At 48.2% G+C, this 20,101-nt stretch overlaps 1 protein-coding gene across 2 annotated transcripts in view; it reads right to left on the reverse strand.

Moving 5' to 3' along the window:
• SMARCAL1 (SNF2 related chromatin remodeling annealing helicase 1) overlaps positions 1–20,101 on the reverse strand; it is a 52,531-nt gene that overhangs the window by 25,268 nt on the left and 7,162 nt on the right. For both annotated transcript variants that reach the window (XR_002643752.2, XM_022567635.3), the window contains exons 6-11: positions 18,354–18,404; positions 13,653–13,839; positions 9,954–10,104; positions 8,178–8,336; positions 6,387–6,452; positions 114–254 (exon numbers count right to left, since the gene is read on the reverse strand). Coding sequence is in view for 1 of the 2 variants with exons in the window: in XM_022567635.3 (XP_022423343.1) it covers positions 114–254; positions 6,387–6,452; positions 8,178–8,336; positions 9,954–10,104; positions 13,653–13,839; positions 18,354–18,404 (755 nt within the window). In the remaining variant the exon portion in view is untranslated. The remainder of the gene's footprint in view (positions 1–113; positions 255–6,386; positions 6,453–8,177; positions 8,337–9,953; positions 10,105–13,652; positions 13,840–18,353; positions 18,405–20,101) is intronic.

Raw genomic sequence — 20,101 nt, forward strand, 5'->3', positions numbered from 1 at the left:
TCTACGGCCAGTGCTCTTCTGGTCACACCACAGCCAAAAAGAAGGAATGGAAAGGGAAGTGTGAAAATCAGGGTGGGGGTGGGCAGGGAAGAGGGGGAATAAAGAACAAATACCCGCTTGGCACCACAGTAGCGAAGTCCAAAGGCGTGGAACTGAGGGAAGAAAGTTGGCCTGACGGCGAGGATCTGCGTGTAGAGCTCTGCCGGCCGGGACATGGCTGGGGTGCCCGACAGTAAGATCACCCTCTTGGCAACCTAGAACACAAAAGCCCAAGATGCTGAGACACACAGAGGACACGCAAGGGATGTCCCCAGCACCCCCAGGAGTCGGAGCCGAGGCCCCCGGAACAGTACACCCCTGGAATCTTGCACGAACACCTTCACTTCCTCGCACTCTGACTGCAGGCACTTCTCAAGTTCATGCATCTTAGATCCAAGGTAGATCTAGATTCCAAAGACACTCCGGCTGGCCTCACTCCAGAGCTCTGGGTGGCCACAACCTGGGAACTCTAAGCGAAGGTACCATGACCAGAGAAAAAGAGCATGTGTGCTCCAAGAACCTCACGGTGTGACCCGTGTAGGAGGCTGGGCGTCATCTCCTAGGCTGCCTTGGCCACACCCTCTGCCTGCATGAACATCAGCACTTAGTCCCTTACACCGAATTCTATCTTGTCTGTCTCCCTCACTAGACTGCAAGCTTCTTGAGGTCAAGGACTGGGCTGTGTCCACCTCTGTTTTCGTGGAACAGTGGCTGGCACAAAGTAAGCAATCAATAAGTATTCACTGTATGCCTAAAGATATTCACCAGGAAGCTAACTGGCGTCCTACAGAACGCGGAGTAACTCAGAGAATGCAGCGTGGTTAGAGGAAGGGGAAGTAGGGGAGACAGCAGCAGGTCCGAACTTTTTCCAGGATGGATTTCTGACACCCAAGCTGAACCTATGATTAGATAATGACACCTAGGACCAGCCCTTTCTCAATCCCAGGAGAAAGCATCAGCAAGGGCCTGTGTATAAGCCTCTTATTTGTTTTCTTTAGAGGAGAAAAAAAAAAAAAAAAAAAAAAAAGCCTGTCACTAACTCAGCTGCTCAATGCTTTGAGCCTAGAGGTCCCTGATCCAAGCTCATCTGGTAGTTAATAAGGACTTTAAAAGGTGGGACCCGGATCCATCTACCCTACACCCAGCCCAGGCCTGCAGCAGCTTGCTCAGCTGAGGGCAGGATGGGCATAAACAGCTGGTCAATTCCAATGACAGACTTCAGGCTCCTCCTCATCGTGACACCAACCTGACCCAAGGAGACCAGACCCCAAATCCTACCTCTTACTCAGATGACAAAGAGGGTGAGATAAAAAAGCAGACACTTCCCTACTGTACTAGAACATGGAGTGGCCAAAGATCACTGGCGGTAAAATCCATTTCAGCTCTGGGAAGGGACCCTGCTGGGGGGCTCAGTTGTCTAGAAACAGCTTGTTAACCACTGTGACCTCGAGTTAATGATGGCAGCGTAAGGCAATCGCATGCAGTCAGTCACCTAGGGGAGGAAATCAGGTTTTCAGATAGATACACGGCCTCATAAAAATAAATACAGGTGCAGCAGAGGGAAGGAAAATGATTCTTTATAAATATACAACGTATATACCGTTCTTGAGATGCACTTTTGCCCTCTCAGCAGCTGCCAGGACCTAATTCCATTATGACAGGAGAGCTATGAATTCCTGCAGCTATAACCTTCCACAGCTCAACTACCTGGGCCTTCTAACTTCATACATGGTTTAATGCAGACTCATTAAAATAACAGTGAGCTTCTTGAAGGACGCCTGTTGCACCACTTGCCTTGGCTCGAGACCATTTCAATGAAACGGGGAAAATGAGAAGTCTTATCAGTAAGAGAAAATCAGTTCACCATCCAAACCTATTCCCCACATCGTCACTGCTGTAGCCTGGGGATGGAGCCTGGGCAGCAGCTCACAGATCAGGTGCTGGAAATTAACTCCAGGGTTCTCTACCCGATATTTATAGGACGGAGTTAACATGGAGTCAGACCTCCCATATACTGTCCAGACTAGGGTGGTGATGGGACCGTTGAAAATGGATGCTTGTGGGTGTTAAAAAAGCAGAGGCAGCATTATGGAAAGAGAAAAAAGGCCAGCTTTGAAAAGAAACCAATACGGCGTCTCATCTATTATGGAATGACTTAGCCTGCTCAGCCCCGACACGTTTATTGTCATCCCTGTCATCCGTAAGGCCTTTAATTGTGCCCGGTTTCACGTGGTTTATATGCCACCCTCTACCCTTGAGAACTTCCAGTTTAGGAAAATATAAATGCATAAAACTACATAAATCAACCGTAAATTGAACGCCTTACAGGTAACTCTTCTAGCACCCAAGAAACCCACAATGGAACAATGCAAAAAAACGATTTCTATTTAGCGTCAGAGAGAAGTTAGTTGATTCACACGAGCAGGGGACTCTTCCTGCAGCCTGCCTGATCACACTGGGGGTGAGAGCAGACCCTCCAGCGGACACCACCCCCGCTCTGGCCTGAAGAGGCAAAGAGCCATCTCTCCAAACGCAGAGGGACTGGGTTTTCTGTTCTAGGTGCAGAGGAACTGGGTTTTCGACTCCCTGCTTGTATATCACAAGTACTGCCATTGTAGTACTGTACAAAACATCCAAAACCTGGTTACAAATCCAACAAAAGGGATCAGATGATACGCATTCTGACAGATTTATACAATAGACTACTATTTGTAAGAATGAGGTTCAGTTATTGGGAATGAGGTGGCATGATTACCAAGATACGCCATTAAGGGAAAAAAGGAAGGTGCAAAACTGGTTGTAGAACACTCTAGGGAGGGAGAAAGGAAACACACGTTGAATGTACTGACATGGGCACAGACTAATTTTTACAACTAAACCCCCAAATCCAGTAACTGTGGCTGTCTTCAAGGAGAGAGATCAGGGGACTGGGGGATCCAGAGGGGGGAGAAAGAGCTATTTTTCACTGTACACCCTTCTGTACTCCTTAAATATATCACCTAGTTAAACTACTTCAATGAAAAAGGAAAAGAAAAAGCTCAGACACCTTAGACCACTATGCTCATCTGATCTAGCCAATCGACAGACATAAAAGGACTCTACTCCCACAAAAAGAGAAACAGCTATTTATTAGGGAAGGATGGTGGGATTCTGAGGGCCTTTCTTCTTCTAAAGAAATAATCTAACTGGTTTAACAATAAAAAGCACTATAAATAAAAAAAAAAACCCACTAAAGGAAACTCAAACACACCTCACTGCTCACAATGGAAAAGTCAGATACCCTTCAGGGCTGGAGTCATGTGGAGAAAAAGACCATGTGATTTGGCCTGAGCAGGAGTGAAGGTGGTGATGCGTGGCCAGACTGGATTTCAGAGGCAACTATCAAAAGGTAAAACTACGACCCAGAAATTCTGAGTGGAAGAATTCGTCCTAAGAGGACAAAGTATACAAGCTATGAACATACGGATGACGTTCACTTGCAGAATTATTTATAATAGCTAAACAGTGTCCAACACTAAGGGTTAAATCATGAGATGTGTCCATACCACAGAACGCTCCCAAACCATTAAAAATGATCTTGGGGGCTTCCCTGGTGGCGCAGTGGTTGAGAGTCTGCCTGCTGATGCGGGGGACGCGGGTTCGTGTCCCGGTCCGGGGGGATCCCATATGCCGTGGAGCGGCTGGGCCTGTGAGCCATGGCCGCTGAGCCTGTGCGTCCGGAGCCTGTGCTCTGCAGCGGGAGAGGCCACAACGGTGAGAGGTCCGCGTACCGCAAAAAAAAAAAAAACAAAAGATCTTGCCCTACAGCTGACATGTTAGAAAAATGTACAAACTGTTAACAGTGGTTTTCTGTGTTGGAGGGATTAAACGTGATTTCAGTTTTGTTCTTTATAGCTTTCTGTCTTGCCTACTTTCACACAGTTGACCCTTGAACAACACGGGTTTGAACTGTACAGGTCCACTTAGGCAGATGTTTTCAATAGTAAATACTACAGTCCTATACTGCCTGAGGTTGGATGCATCTCAGGATGTGGAGGAACCTCAGATATGGAGGGCCAGCTAAATATAAGTTAAAGGCACGTTAAACCCCCGCTGCTCAAGGGTCAACTGCAGATGAAAAGAGAACCACCTCGCTTCGCAGCCCAGGAAAACGGTGCTGTAGGGGAAGAAAGATGTCACATTTCCCAGGGGACAACACCACTAGTTTCTTACAACCTAAGCAAAACGTCCTCTGCATGCAGCTGCTGTTTCCATTCAGGAAACCCACATGATGCGGCCTATCTCACAGACAGTAGGATATAACCTAATCACCTCAACATGAACATCTGCTGAAAATATTTTGACACATTAATTATCAGAATATAGTTCTAAGAGATGCACAAGTTAGAGGAACAGTCAAGTGGTATTAAATTCGGCCCTTCTTTGGCTCTTCAAAGGCATTATTTTCCTTCTTCCCAACTCTCCTCTTATTTCCAAAATACCTAGATTCACTCATTTCCTTAGAGTATCTGATCAGTGGTTCTCAACAGAAATGGGGAGGGGTAATTCCCCCCTCCTCCCCAGGGACGCTTGGCAAGATCTGCCAAGACAATTCTGGTTGTCACAACTGAAGGAGCCAGTGGCATTCAGTGAGTAGAGGCCAAGGATGCAGCTAAATGTCCTACGATGCCCAGGACAGCCCTGTGGATAACAACGAATTATCCAGCCCCAAATGTCAACAGTGCCAAGGTTGAGGAACTCTGGTCTCGACGGAAATACAGCAGAGAGGTGGGAGGTTTGATGAACAGAATAACACAGGACGCCTCATCCTCCTCAACTGTGCCAACAGTCCAGCACACGTGAAGTCAACGTCATGGTTGACAGTGGCTTCGAGACACCCATGAACAGGCTATATTCACGGGTCCTGTTTTGAAACATTAATTCATCCGAGTTCTACGGCCAATGCAGAGTAATACATACTAGTTAGCAGTTAAAATTTTGTTTTAAATGTGTCACTCTGAAATATACCCAAGATCTGAAAAACATAGACACTGCTTTAAAAGGTCTCAGAAGCACATATTTCAGAAATCAATTTTTAAGTCCAGCTTGCCTGACCAGGCAATGAGTGCATTAACAAGACAGTTGCTAAGAAGCTTTCCTATTATATCTTTAATGATATCTATCTACTGTGCAGTTTCTTTTGTCTAAACAATCAGGGGTATACAGATTTAATTTTAGTTATGGCTGTAAAATTGGAACCACAGTACCAGGGTCTATTAACATTTTTCAAAAGAAAACATATGAAAATTCCCCAAAAGAAGGGTCACCACTTTGGGAAAAACATTTAAGTGTGCCCATAAATGGCTCTCAACCTATAAACATTTATAGGTAATTTGGGCAGAGAATCAAGGTTTTTAAGTAAAGGACCTTCAGGTTTGGAGGGAATGACATAATCCTGCTTTGGAAGATGTTATCATATTACCTGTTACTCCGAACACAAAACCAACTTGAAATGAGCAGACACTCAACTGTGTTTTGTGGGGAGTTGGAAAAAATTAATTTTCAAATGCTATTAAGTTTCACCAACATTTAGCATATGTCTTCCCTAGCTTAGGTACAACTTAAAGCTTCTTTTAAGCAATAAAAGCTGCAGTTTTAAAATCAGGTGCAACCCAAGAGCCCAAGATGAACATGCGCTTTCGTTTGCTCAGTTCATACAAACCAAAGGAGATTCCCCCAAAGTCATCTGTGAGATATTTCTACCTTGTTATGAGAGAAAAGACTACTTTTCTAATTGTACAACTTTTTTCCCTGAAGTAGGAAAAAGCTCACCCCAAATAGATGGAAGGAAATTTGGGGGCCTTCCCTCTGTTGGGGATGAAGGGGCTGGGACACAAAATATAGACACTGAAGTGTGTACCACACAAAGCATGGAGCTTATACTGCAGGTCAGGATACAATGTCTTTGGATAAAGATTCAAAGCTGCGCTGTGGAAGACAGGCAGCTCCTCCTGGGCTGTTTAGAGGACCCGCTGCTGGAGGCTGTCCCTCTGCCTTGTCCAGGAGGAGCCCGAGGACAGTCCGGAGTGAGTTCCCACCTGGCCTGTGTCCTTCAACAGGTCTTCATCTTTGAGACAGACGACTGCACTGACCACTAGTTCCTCAGCAGGATGTTAGGAAGAAAAACGAATCTGGTACCAAAGTCCTAAGTGGAGATGCCCTGAGTCAATGCTAAGTCACATCCACGGCCTGCAGCCCTGGACTTGCGGCCCCTGCTCCCCTTGGACATCAGTCCAGCCCGAGCAAAATACAGCAGATCTCAGTGCCGACTGGGCTCAGGCACCAAGCCCGTCCTCAGCAGCTCTCACCTTGAGGAGGGGCACAGCTGTACGACAGCGGGCAGTCTTAATGTTTTTGAGGAAGTGAGATTCATCCTGAAAAGAAACAGTCACGTAAGTGAACAAGGCCAAATCCTGAGCAGACGGAGAGAGAGCCCACGTCAAGCTTGACCCTGGTACAGCGTCGCACTGAGGCTGCCTCTCTTAGTGCTTTCTCCTTCAAGGAGACGGCTGGGGGCCTGGGCAAGGACCAGGCTCTGGGGCATCCTCTCTATGACATTGTGAGCGAGTCGCTTCATCTCTCAGGGACAGTTTTCCACTTGCAAAGTGGGGCTGGCGACTCCCCTGCCCTGCCCACCTCGCACATGGCATGGGACAAACTCCTGAAAGGTGCTCTGCTGGCTTGTAAGATTGCACCACCCCCCTGCACAGCACTAACACTGTGTGCTGAAGACCCGTGTGTGCCCCGAGCTGGCTCAAGGCTCTGCGGCCCAGCCCACGCCTTCTCCCCCGCTTTCCCTGAGCTCCCACAGGCTCTGGCTCCCGCGTCTCCGAAAGCCCTGGAACGGACTGTAACGATCTGCGTGTGTGTCGGTCTGTCTTACTGGACTGCGGCTCCCCGGAGACCAGGGGCTGACCGCTCCCTCCACACCCGCGGCACACAGCCCTGGGCAGGGCACAGAGCTGCCTGCGACCTCTGGCTAGCTGAGCCAATGGACGAAGGCGCCTCCCTCGCAGTCAGCCCGCTGCCGGGAAACCCGAGGCAGAGTCCCCACTGCAGTCTTGTTGACGTGAGTGACTCAGAGGTCCTCAAAGAGTTTTCTAAAAGCCCTTTCTTTAGCTCCTTCTAGATGAGATGTGCACTAGACGAGATGCGCAGCAAGATCTGCGAGGCCACTGTAGGTAGGGAATCCTATTTTTAGAGGAGGAAAACACCACTGGCTTTTTCAAGTCACGTGTTTGAATAAAAAACCTTTTGTGTTACCCAGAGGCACTGGGCTTCCCTGTTCTGCCAAGAGGAAAAGCGAGGATAAGCTTCCCCTGGAAACCATCCACCACAGGCTTCGCCCCAGGACGTCTGTCACCTGGACTAGGGGTGGTAGCTGGCTGGACGGGAGTGGGGATGCGAGAGACTCACACGTTTTCAGGGCTGTATTTGTGAGCCATGTAGACACACTGAGTACTGACAGAGGAGGCCGGAAGCCAGCATCTCTAGACTTTCCTTCTGGAGTACGAAAGGAGTTAGAAGAAGGAAAGCGGCAGCTAAAAGATGTACCATCACATCTGGGAGCAGGACTCTAAACTCTAAAGCCTCCTTTAAAAAAACAACAACTAGGGTAAAAAGCGCTTTTCTTTGGTAGGAAGGGAGCGTCCTTATATCATCTGGAAGAAAATCTATGAACTGTTTGAACTGCACGTCTGAGTCACGCCAACAGGAGGGCACCAGATGGAGGCACAGGTCCATGCTGTCTAGGCTGTAGCTCCCGGAGCCCCGGGCTGTCGGGGGTTCGCGTGCTCGCCTCCAGCGTGACCCCCCGTGGGGAGAGGTGGGCTAGAAACCCCCAGTACAGACCTAGTAAACCACAAGGTTTCAAAAAGCGCCCGCCCCTGCCCCAGAAGATCCTAATATGTAGCCAGCGTCGAGAAGCGCTATTTGAGAGAAATGAAAGATCACTTCCCTGCAAAACAAAGCCAGTGATTTCTACTCTCCTAGAAACCTAGTGAGGCTCCATGAGATTACAGATATGGAAGTTCTTGGAGCTTTCGAGCAGAAAGTTCCCCCAGAGATAAAGTACTTAAACACTCTGCCAAGTCACTTACAATGATGACAACTCTAAAAGGGGGTTTTAGCTGCTTTTCTAACTTGCTCAGAAGATCGAAACTGACAATGTTGACCAAGCCAGCTGTCAGGCGGTCCTTCCCAGTCACCACGACGTTGATGTGGTCTGGGCTCAGAGACGGCAGCCACCGACGAAAGGCCTGGGGGTGACAGGAGAGAACAAAACCCAAGTGGTGATCCAGCCTGGCAGATGCCAGCTGTGGCCCCGCTAACCCACCCACCACCTCTCTCCACGCAGACCAACGTTAACGCCCCCTGAAGACAAACTCGGTCTCTTCCCCTTCCCGCCCTCCTGCATTCAGCATAACCTTGTCCCCACGGACAACCGTCGCCTCCCTGTTCCTCCCACCCACCCACACCCCTTCACTTTCCACTAACGGGACACTTCTCTCCTCGGTAAGCAAGCCCTTGTTAGCAGTCGCTTTGGGGTGTCTGTGGATTCCACTTCTGTGACCTCTAGCAGGATGACAAGTTTCTGCGAGGAAAGAATGCAACTGTCTTAAAGGGGAATTTTATCAAGGAATTTTTAGCAGAGCCTGGTACACCAAAGGCACTGAGATGATGAAAATGTTCAGTGCTTTCTACAAAGGCACCTCCTTTCCCCAGAAATCTTGCCATCTCTAGCCAAAGCCAGTACCTGGAGCCAGTGGACGGCTCCCAGGTGCCTCTGTCATTGGTCGGGGGTCTGGGTGCTCCCAGTGAGCCTGGGCTGACACCATTCTGATTCCGGGAGCGCGAGGCCAGGCTCTGTCCTGCTTATAAGCCTCTGACCATCTATTCTTCCCTAGAATTTCCGAGGGTGCTGTGGGAATCTAACATGTGTTGAACTGTTAGTTCCTAGAGGCTCTGGCACAGTTCAGATCACAAGCACAAGAAGAGTGAGGTACTGTTTCGATATGCACTTTTTTTAAGTTTTGCTTTCTCCTGGGTTGGAAGGGCATGTCTGGGCGTCAGGCCCCGTGGCTGCAGGCAGAGCTGCCTCTTCCCCAGGAGCAGCTCACGGGGGCTTAGTAACAGCCTCGGCATGAGGAAGCCGACAGCCACCTCGAGGAGCACGAAGCTGGGAAAAGCTACGGACAATGAACCACATCTTCCATCCTCACCACGTTTGCTTACGTAGAGTTTCATTCATTTCATGGGACCACGCTGATCCCTGGATTTACGGGAGACAAAGCTCACAGCTGAGTGATAATACAATGGTCATGTCAGGTTTCTCTGCCATAAAGGTGCCCGGTAGACTGTGAACATCCTGCCCACACCACCTGCTACCGGTGTGGGCCCTGAGCCCGAAGACAGGAGGTGCGACCTCAAGGCCCCGGAACCGTTCCTCGCTAGCAGCAAGCATGGGGCTTAACCTCTTGGAGACGCAGTTTTCTCATCTGTCAATGGGGTTAATATCTTGTGTCTGCTGGACACAGCTGTTTAAGGATTAAGGGAAATAAAGGAAGTAAAACTATTTTGAAACTTAAGTGGGGTAGAGGTGAAAGGTGTTCCTTGCAGGGGCACCGAAGGTGCTCAGGAAGCGTCTACTGACACGGAAGCAAGTCTGAGCTTGGTAAGGCCTTGCCCTTCCTCCCTAAAGGCCTAGCCTGATTCTAACTCAGAAACCCAGGAGCCTGCCCTCAGCAGGCTCCCTTCCTCCTCCAGCTGAGACAGATCTTTGGAGCTCCCCAGGTCCTGTCCCCAAACTGTCATTTGATGACTCTGACACTGAGGAAAGGCTTCCTCGTTAAAATCACGGCACCAGGAGAGCTGACCTGCTCCCAGGTGAAGCGCACAGAGGACGGTACCACCACCAGGAGCGGCCACTCCTTCCGGTAATAGGCGGCTATGCAGATGGCTTGGATGGTCTTCCCCAGGCCCATGTCATCAGCAAGCAGCAGGCGGCCTCTTTTCGCTATGGCAAAACTGAAAGCAGACACGGTCAGGACAGAGCACGGCGCGCTTCCCAGGGCGTCGGTTAACCCGCCATCGAGCTGCCGCGTGAAGCCACACGGCTGCTCGGTGTGGGCTACCGGCTCGCAAGAGACCTGCTCCGCCGAGAGGGAAGCCAGGGGCCAAACAGGGGGCAGAGTAAGAATAATCAAGGAAAGACTACAGACAGGGACCACGTGAAAGGTAGTCGAAGGGGAGGGAGAAGCTCTAGAAGACAATTAGGTCGTGGAAGCCGAGGGAGGGAGTTTCCAGTAAGAGGAGTCACCCTCTGCCCGGCGCGCAGGCGAGGCCCAGGGGATATAAAGGAAGAGCGTGGGAAACAGTCCCTAACGAGGGGCGGGGAGGGGCACGCTTATCACATGAGGGATCTGCCGGGAAAGGAAGAAAGAAGAGACGGTGTGGTGGAAAAATGGCTTTCTCAAGATCAGAGAGGACTCTGTACGCATAAAGCTGGCAAAGACAGAAAGCGTTGGAGAAAAGGATGGCCAGAGAGAAGGATGGAGCAAGAGTGTTTGTCTAAGAGGGGTACCGACCTCAGCCACGTGTCTCATTACCTAGCAGCCTCCAGGGTCCCCAAGCCCTCCAGGGCAGCAGCCCTTGCTTACAGTTTGTGAATAAAGCATGGAATTATTATTCTACTCCTTCGGAGCCCGACTGGCCTGGGTTGGAATCCCAATTCCACCACCTGGGCACCGTGTGCCTTCACGCAAGTTATCTGACCTCCTCGTGCCTCCGCTGTAACGTGGAATAACGACGAGGTCTACCCCAGAGAGTGTTACGGGGCTTCATGATGTTTAAAGCACTTAAAACAGCGCTTGGTGCCGTCGTAAGTGCTGGGGAAGTGCTTCCCTTATAACAATTATTCCCCCAAAGGAGAAAAATAACCAAGACACAAACAGTGATGGTGACCTGCTCGACTGGCATGTGAATCAGAGAAAAGCTAAAAGGGTCCCCAGCGCCAGATGCCTGGTCTGCTGCAAACACCGCTCCTCTCTCATCGGAATTCCTGAAGAACTGGTCATTGGCTCAGAAACCTGATGATAAGCCAGTCGGCTAGCTCTTCTCCTTTCCTTCTCACCCAGAAAAGACAGAGAACGGCCCCTCTTCTGACCAGCAGCTGCTATGGCCCACAAGAATTCCGGGCTGCACACGGCCTTTCTGAATTGCCTGGAAACGGCGTTTCCACCCTTCAGAAGCCAGTGCCCGACGAAGGTGGGAAAGTGAGCAGCGGGTCTGCGGGGGGCGTGAGCCCAGGACACCCAGGCTCAGCAGACAACGAGCGTCCTGTCGTGGTCCTGGCACTTCTCTGTCCTCCCAGCTGCCACACGGCCCACCTGGTGAGAGGTGGTGCCCCCTCCCCTCCCCCTTGGCCGTGGCCACCAGACTCCTGCAATGGGCGGGAAGGGAGCCCACCCTCCCCTTGTCATGCCGACCTTGGTGAAATCTTCCGGACCATTTCTGGGATCAACTCAGACAGACGCATGCAGAGAGACAAGTTATAAAAGACTTATTTTTTTACATTACTTTCTGATTTACAAAACTGGTGGTCAGGATGGCCAGGGGCACCTATGCAACAAACAAGGGAGGGCCTTTTGTTTCAGTCTCCGAGGCGTCGCAACCATTTACAATGTCTGCACGGCTTCATCCACCTGGTCATTCCCGAAGCAGAACAGACCCTTGGATTTCATAGCCTTTCCTTTTACTCTGCCTCGAGGTAGTCCAACTAAGGAACAAAGTGCTCACAACTGAGAACAAAGATGTCGCCTGGATAATAGAGAGACAATCGCACAGCTGAATGCCGTAGTTTGGCTTTACACAAAAAACGCTGCACTCGTCATCAGAAGGCAGGATTTCAGCCCCAATTCCACTTTGGGAAACTGCGCAGCTTTAGACAGAGGACTGTCCTCCTTGGTCTCAACTCACTCCTCTATTAAAAGGAACCGTTTCGATATTAGAGCAGGCTGATATCTATCTAAGAGATTTTGCTCCGTACATTTAAATGAGTTTCCAGTTGTAGTACTTACGTAAAAAACAAAACAAAAACATGGAATTGATAGCCCTTCCCTTAATACCAAACTCCTCCACTTCAGGGAATGAAAGTTAAAATCTGGAATTAATGCAAAGTTTTGAAGAAAGGCTGCAAGTACCATTAGCAGTTTCAGAGCCATAGAGAAAAAGATAGAAACAGCTGGCTGTGCTCTGGCTCTGATGTACATACCCTGGGGTGCCTCGCACCCACCACCTCTCAGCGTACACTGCATGTGCCCAGGGATCTCCAGAACCTGGATTCTGAAGATGGGGGCTGCCCAGGAGCTGGGGGTGGGCAACCTCTCTCAGCATTAATGAAGGAGACGGAGGAAGAAAGATGAAAGGGAAAACCCACCTTGAGCCTGGGTAAAACAAGGCCCAAAGGACATCTCAACAGATGAAAGAAACGGCAAAGTGCGTTATCTAAGAGAGGTGGCAGCTGGAAGGCAAAGGAAGAAAAGGGTGTGGGCAGAGCTGGGACCGTGGGGATGCAGTGAGGTCCCACTGTGCCCAAACTGCACCCGGAGAACAAAATCCTACAGAGACAGCAGCCAAGCTTTAACCAAACCACCACAAGTGGGCTGCACGCGGGCAGGCTGCCTTTGTGGGCCATGTCCATTGACAATGTAGGTCCTTCCTTTGCATGGGGCTCTATCTCCAACCACACGACCTGACATCAGATCTAGCTCTTATTATTTCTACATGGAACCTCTGCCCTCTCCTCCACCTCCCATCTTTCTACTTGGGGCAAACCTGTCATTTTGTTTCTCCTAAGAAACTGCAGAAAAAGGGACAGGTCAGGACACGGGCTTATCTTTTTTTCTTTCCATCAATATAATAAGAGCACTTTCCTTTGGAAAACCACCACCTTACACTCTCAGTCCAAGTAACTGGGGTGAGGCAGCCCCTACCCTTTCGCTCCAGGGATGGGCCTGTCACCTGGTCTTACCAGTAAGACCTCCGAGCCCCCCAAGACACAGTGACTGACCAGTTCAAGCGTCAGCACCAAATTTCAGATATTTCGGTGTGGGACCCACTAGAAAAGAGTTGCTTCCGCTGGGCTGCAGAACCGATGGGTGCAAAACGGAAGCCCCTGGCTGCCCCTGCTGCCACACTTGAGGAGCACCTGGCTGAGAACAAAGCAAACTAAGAAGAAAGCAGAGCTGAGAGGGGTACAGAGTCCTGATGAGCTCTTTAGAGACCCTGGGCTTTCTATTACATGCAATGAGAAATCTCTTTTCTTACACTACTTTGAGTTGGGTTTCTGTACACTTGCAATACAGAGTCCTAATTAACTTATGGAATTTGAAATCAGTGGGTACAATCAGGCTTTGGTGACAGTGCACCTGGGCTGTTTAATGCTAATACCCAGATGCCTCTAGACGGCTGTGAAAGAGGAGCATCATGCAAGAGGGAGCATCTGAAGCCAGTCCGTGGTGAGCGATATAAATCTGAGCAGGAGAGAGCAAGAGGAAGACAGATGAAGAACCTACTTGACTCCAGCTCTCTGAAAGGGCAGCAGGCTCGACACCAGCTTGGAATCCACTTTGGACAGGTCTGCCTCGGGGATGTCTGCCACGGGACACAGAGACGTCTTCTGGAGCTGAGCGGCGAAAGCCAGGGTGAGGGTCTTGGGCAGAGGATCCAGCTGAACTTGTGGAAGGCAGCGCACCCTTTCCACTAGAAAGGAGAACAGAGGTGTGTGAATTGGAGTGTTAATGTCCAAGATTTCTGGGGGAAAAAGAAGGGGCTTTGAGACACAAAGTTCAATGGCTGGAATTCTGCTGCATGCCATCTTCTCCGAAAAGTAACTGGCGAGAAAACTGGGTGCAGACAGATGCATGGCAGAGAACCAGTTTTCCCTCTCTATTCCTAGTGTCTGCAAACAAGAGGGCACTCAGTAATGCAAAATTGATCTTCACTACACTACACAAACACCAGAAAGAACTAAAGTGTTCTTGCGACCTACCTATTTTTAACCTCAAGTCATTTAAAAAATTATCTTAGTATTCCCATTCAATAAATAAGGACCCATATTCTTCAAAAATCAGCCCAGGAAAAGCAAGGCCTAAAATGAATAAATCTTGTCTTGTTTCCATTCTCCTTATGTTTTATTTTGGTTTCGATGTTTGAGAAGATGGAGAACTTTAAGCTATATGCTGTCACCAGGCAAGGAAGCACTATGGTCTATGCAGAGAAGCTGTCAGGTATTTCCAAGAAAGATCAGTAGGACAGTAGTGCTATTTACAAACAACAACAAAGGGCAGAGTCCAGGCAAAGGCCACCAACTGACAACAATGCACATGGCCCTGCACACTTCTGACCTTTTCCATAAGAGAATAAGCAGCTCCTCTTGAGAGAGGTGAGTTTTACAGGTATTGGCAAGCTAAGGCCTGTGGGAAAAACAGTCTATTACCTGTTCTGGTAAATAAAGTTTCACTGGAACACAGTGGTGCCTATTTGTTTATGGACTGTCGTTTACTGCTTTCATGCCGTAACGGTGGACCTGAGTCGCTCGGACAGAGGCCTCATGGCCCACAAAGCCTAAAATGTTTACTATCTGGCCCTTTACAAAAAAAGTTTACCAACCCCCGCTAAGCTTAGAGTCTAAACTATTACTAAGGGTGACCATGACTCTCTTTCAATTAAAGCTTATATTTAGGGGTCTTTACTTTCCTTCCATGTGTGCTGGTTCCAGACCCCAATATAATGGATGGGGAAATCTCTTCTAGTCAGAGTCTTTAACCCAGGTGGGAAAAATAAATGACCTTGGATCTACACGGAAATAAAAGAAAATCAATTTCACTGATTTTTCTCTTTGAAGGAATTTAGCTTCACCTGATTTTAAAATTAAGAGGAAAAAGAAAAGCCCTTTATTTAATAGAGAAACAGAAAAAGAAGAAAAAAACCAGAGATATAAATAAAACATAATTCTGGGGGGTGGGGGACGGCAGGAGAAGACAAGTTAAAAATTAAAGTTAGAGAAAAGAGGATAGACCTAGAAATCCCTGGTAGTAGAATTATCATTAAACTTCTAATCACAGCCTGCTGTCCTACAGTTGTAGCTTTCAAGATGTTCTTCCCTTTCGACATTTCCTTTGAAAAATCTAACTAGCAGAGTTAGGAGAGTGACCATTGTTTACAGATCCTTGATTGCCCTTTACCTTTTACCTTTTCGGGGCACCCTGAGATAGTCATAGTAACCCACCAAGGGGCTGAGTTCTCCAGGAATCCAGAAGGAATCAAATAGAGAACTTGTGTCTATTTCACTTCTTCCCAATATTACTTGAAATTCTAAGGTTGTCAGCTCTCTACTCCATATGGTCACAAGATATTCGAAAAGTCTTCTGCCACAGCCATCAATTGGCAATTGCAAATACTGATGTGAATATGGAGGGCTGAGCCATCTACCGCCACCTTAAATTGTCTTGCCTTTTCAGTATATTTAAATCCATCTCTCTCTTTCCCTAAATATAGGTACCAGTTATTTCTGGAAACAGTTTGCATGAATAGAATCACCATGATAAGAAATCAGGTAAGGATGATTGCTTAATATAAAAGACTGCCCATATTGATGCAGAAATACACTGCGTGCTTCCAAATTAAATCTGAGCATGCTGATTTCTGCACACTTCAAGAGACTAAGCACTCCACGTGCTTTCATTTTAATTCTAGTGATCTGCAGCACTCAAATACCTGATGAAAGCTAAGAAAGGGCTAAGGATCCGGCTGCTGTGAAACACAGTGCTTTGTAAGCATTATGTCCTTTCAGCCACTCAAGAGGAACAAAAACCACTTTCTACTCTGCTTCCTGTCGACTACTATCTCCCCAAATCCTCTGCTGCTGGTTCAGTCAACTGAGTGTGTTTCTGAGACAGCCTCTATTCGCTGTCAACGACTCACTGCTATCCCTTCCCTGTGCTGGAAGACGACAGGAATGTGCAGTCTGGCTTCATGAGTCATAGAGAAGTGTTTCTGTAAAATAGCTCTCTGGCAGAACGGTACCGGGCCGCACAGCAGAGAGATGTTAACGTTTTCAAATAGCAGCTGACAAGATCATTGAGGGGGACGAAGAACCCTTCTGGACTGTTGACAGGTGGGGGGAAAACAGAAGGCTTTATGCCAACTTCACTGTGGGCACGAGGAAGCAAGTCACTTAGAAAAGAGGGAAGAGGATCGCTCTGCGACTGGCCTGACCTGGAGACTGTAGTCACCACGTTAGCAGTGAGCACTCACACACAGTTCCCACCATCATTTCTTAATTAGTTTCATACGCACATGGTCACTAGCTCAGGTCAATAATCTGATTTCACATACGAGACCTAGGGGTGAGGAGAGAGGTGCAAATTCCCCAGGTTTACAATCTGTTAACAGTGGAATTGGAACTAAACTGGGAACTGCAGTGTTCTGCAGCACCTCTTCACCTCGGCTTCTTAGTTCGTAGACCTGGGCTTCTAAGGTTCCTAGTGGGTCACATCACAAACTCAAAATTGCAATTTTAGTCAGACTTCATTGTGACCCTAACAAGGCTCCCAACAAGGAAAACAACTGTTTTCCTTCTCTGGGTCCAAATTTTTCCCAATCTATGAAAGGGGGAGAATCAGTCTTATATTCTATGAACCCCTGACTCTAGAATTCTTAACTCTACACCCATGGAATTATTAATATCAAAGGCAAAATCTTACGTGTGGCTGTTATGTGCATTTTTCTGGGTGAAGAATCCATTGTTTTCAGCAGAGGTTTCAAGGAATCTATGGCCCTCAAGACTTGGAACCATTATATGATGCTATGTAAGTTGCAAGTCATGGTTTTTCAACATTACATTCATCTGCTAGTGCTGTAAATATCCTGCTTTTTGCTCCATAAAAGTCAAAGCCTTTATAGCTCACATATTTATATGTCTTTCTGTGGTTGAAAGACAAAGGGGTGAGAGGGACAAACTCACTCCTGCCGTTCATCAAAAATTCAGCTTTGGCCAAATAATCTGCTCTAAGTCACGAGTTCCAAATAGCAGACCCAAGGGGTCTCAGATCAACGTCAGCCATCCTCCTGCTTCAGCTAGTGGTGCTGACACTAAATAGCCCATCATATGCAAACTTAACCTCGAGTTCGCAGCAAGTCTTTCCTCAAGGAATCAAAAGCTCTTCCCTTATATTTAATTTCTGTCAGTAGGGCAAATATGGATTAAACACCCCATTTTTTACTGAAGGGACACATGGGACCCAGAATATTGAATTACCTACCTGACGCCGCATAGTAAGTCACATAAGGACGAGACAGAGGGAAGAGACCCTCTTCCTTAAAGCCCTAGCCTGGTGGGCAAGACAGCCAATGATGTGGATCCCCACTCCCAGCCCCACTGAGCTGGAGCATGTCTCTCCTGGCCGAACCCTGGTACCAGAAAGTTCTCAGGGGGTCAGGCAGGAGGAACCTCCATTGTGCCGGCTGCACACCCACTGCAGAATATCGACGGTCTGGAAGATGGGTGACAGACTGGTATTCCAGGACAGGCTGAGCTATGACCACAGCCCACCCCCTTTCTCTGGCATACTGGAATTCATTCACTGCCCCCCCCCCAAGCAGAGCAGAGAAGAAAAATGAGCCCAAACTGGCTTCCCCTTCTTGTAGTTACATCTGTACACATGGCCCTTCCCTTGGTGAGACTCCAAAGCGCTTATTAAACGCTGATGCGCCCCGGCCTTGGCTTCTGCCTCTGGCAGGGCTCAGCCCATGATGAAGCCTGTAACCACTACGGCTCTCCAGTTTTCACAGACCATCTGGTTCTAGAAGTAAGCTGAGAGAGCCTGTTCTTAAAGGGAATCTAAAGTAGCTTCCATCTAAGCTCAGCAATCCTAGCTTGCCTCTGATTCCCCAAATCCACAAACCCTCACTTCTAATACTTCTGTGATGGGTGTGAGGTTTCACAGGCCTCAAGAATTTGACTAGTAGCGCCTCACCCTGATGGAAGATGAGACCCTGCATCTGCTTGGGCTGCTGTAAAGCCGCCGTCCCAGAGCACAGGGTCATGGCTGCCCGAGACCAACTTCACCTTTACTAGTCCTGTACACAAGCATGCGAAGTTACCACGGTGGAGGGGAGGAAGGAGGTGATTCTTTCAAAATACATTAAATTTAAGGCACATAATTAAGGCTTAACAACAGCATAATATAAAGCAAGCAAGGTGGTCAGCTCACTTAGTTTACTGTACTCTTCCAAGAGAAAGTTCCACTTCCTGGTCTTGACATCTGCAATGACAAGAAACAAATAGGCAAATGTGACACCCTGCCCTCCTGCAATGTCACCACACTTACTCATTCATTCCCTGCTTTCACAAACCCCCAGGAATCTCGGGTGATGTGGCTGATCTTGTGCCGGGCACTGAGGACACAGAGATCGAGAGTACCAGTAATCGAGACTTTCACAAAATTCAGGGAGGAAAGACAAGCAGACATGAAGATAGCACTGGGCTGTAAGCGTGGTGATAAAGGGAGCTATGGGGACACAGGACTGGGGACAGTCAGAAACACTCTGAATCTCCAAGGTGGGGATAATATTGTAGCTTGCACTTATTCACTGCTTACCTTAAGCCAGGCACAGTGCCAAGAGACTCATATGCACCATCTCATCACTTCCTCAATACGCTATAAGCTGGGCACCATTATTAGCTCCATGTTGTACATGGAAAACAAGCTACATGTGGTCAGTGTGGTCAAACAGTCTATGTTCAAATCCCAGGTCTGCTGCTTCCTGGATGTGTGACTTTGGGCAAGTTATGCAACTTCCCTGGGCCTCAGTTCCACATGTGAAAAAGGAGCATCCTATAGTCCCTGCCTCACAGGGCTCTTGTGAGCATTACATAAAATTTAAATGTAAAATGCTTACGAAAGAGTTTCTGGCAAACAACGCACTCAAAAAAAAGGTAAACAATGAAAAGTTATTATTCTGCCATCTTCTGATTAGTATGGTGTAGCATAAACTACACGTAATATTAACTAAGACGGGTGGGCATCGGGGTACCCAACACTGACTAATCACTTAGGTTTTCCTACCAATCGACCTTCTGAGAAAAGCAAGCAAGCTTCAACTCAGTAAGTGCTTTCTGGGCAGCAAAAACGAATTCTTCTCTGTCTGGTCATTGAAAAAGCAAGGCAGTTAGGCAGAAGGCATCATGGATACTTTGAGTCCACTTCAGGAAAGAAGCAAGGTGGCCCAGGTGTAATCTGACAGAAAGACCAAAAGCAGACCGACTACTCTTGATGTGGGAATAGTGCAGGAGACCCTTTCTGACAATAGCTTGATCCTGACAGTGGCCGGGCAGCAAATGGGAAAGTCTGTGAATAAGTGCTATGGCAAAAAAAAAAAAAAAAAAAAATCCAATGATGGTGTTTTTATGTCTAGGGGCCGGGGCAGGGTTGGGTGTGAATATTTTCACTGTTCTCATTCCTCCGCAAACAGCAGAGCATGTCAGGAGTGTGATTTCAAAGGCCACAGGTCAGAAGACACAGGTCTTCGGTACTTGCCCTTTGAGGGCCACCCCAAGCGGAAGCCGAACACCTGAGGGGCCAGGGGAGGCAATGCCCTCTGGACTGAGGCTGGGCCCTGCACATTGTGCCTAAACCCTACTCACCAGCCTGCTCTCACCAGTCAAAACTCTCTCCATCTAAGGGATAAAAATGCAACAGCCAGCATCACCCGCTCCTGATGAAAGCCCACTGGGCAAGTCATTCCACAGAGGCTTCCTCCATGATGCCGCCTGCACGTAATGTCTCAAAGGCAGGAGGTTTTAAAGGTCTGCTTTCTACCTGCCTAGGGAAAGCTAAAACCATTTCAAGAATGGGAATACAAATCCATAAAAGCCACACTGTTTTGTAAAACAACACGGCCCAAGCTAAGAATGAAACCCAGGTGTTCAGAATTCTTCTGCTCTCTATTCTGATGTGGC

The sequence above is a fragment of the Delphinapterus leucas genome, chromosome 8 (assembly GCF_059928025.1).
Source record: "Delphinapterus leucas isolate spDelLeu-1000000601 "Yukka" chromosome 8, BTC_Dleu_Yukka2, whole genome shotgun sequence".
NCBI classification, from domain to species: Eukaryota; Metazoa; Chordata; class Mammalia; order Artiodactyla; family Monodontidae; genus Delphinapterus; species Delphinapterus leucas.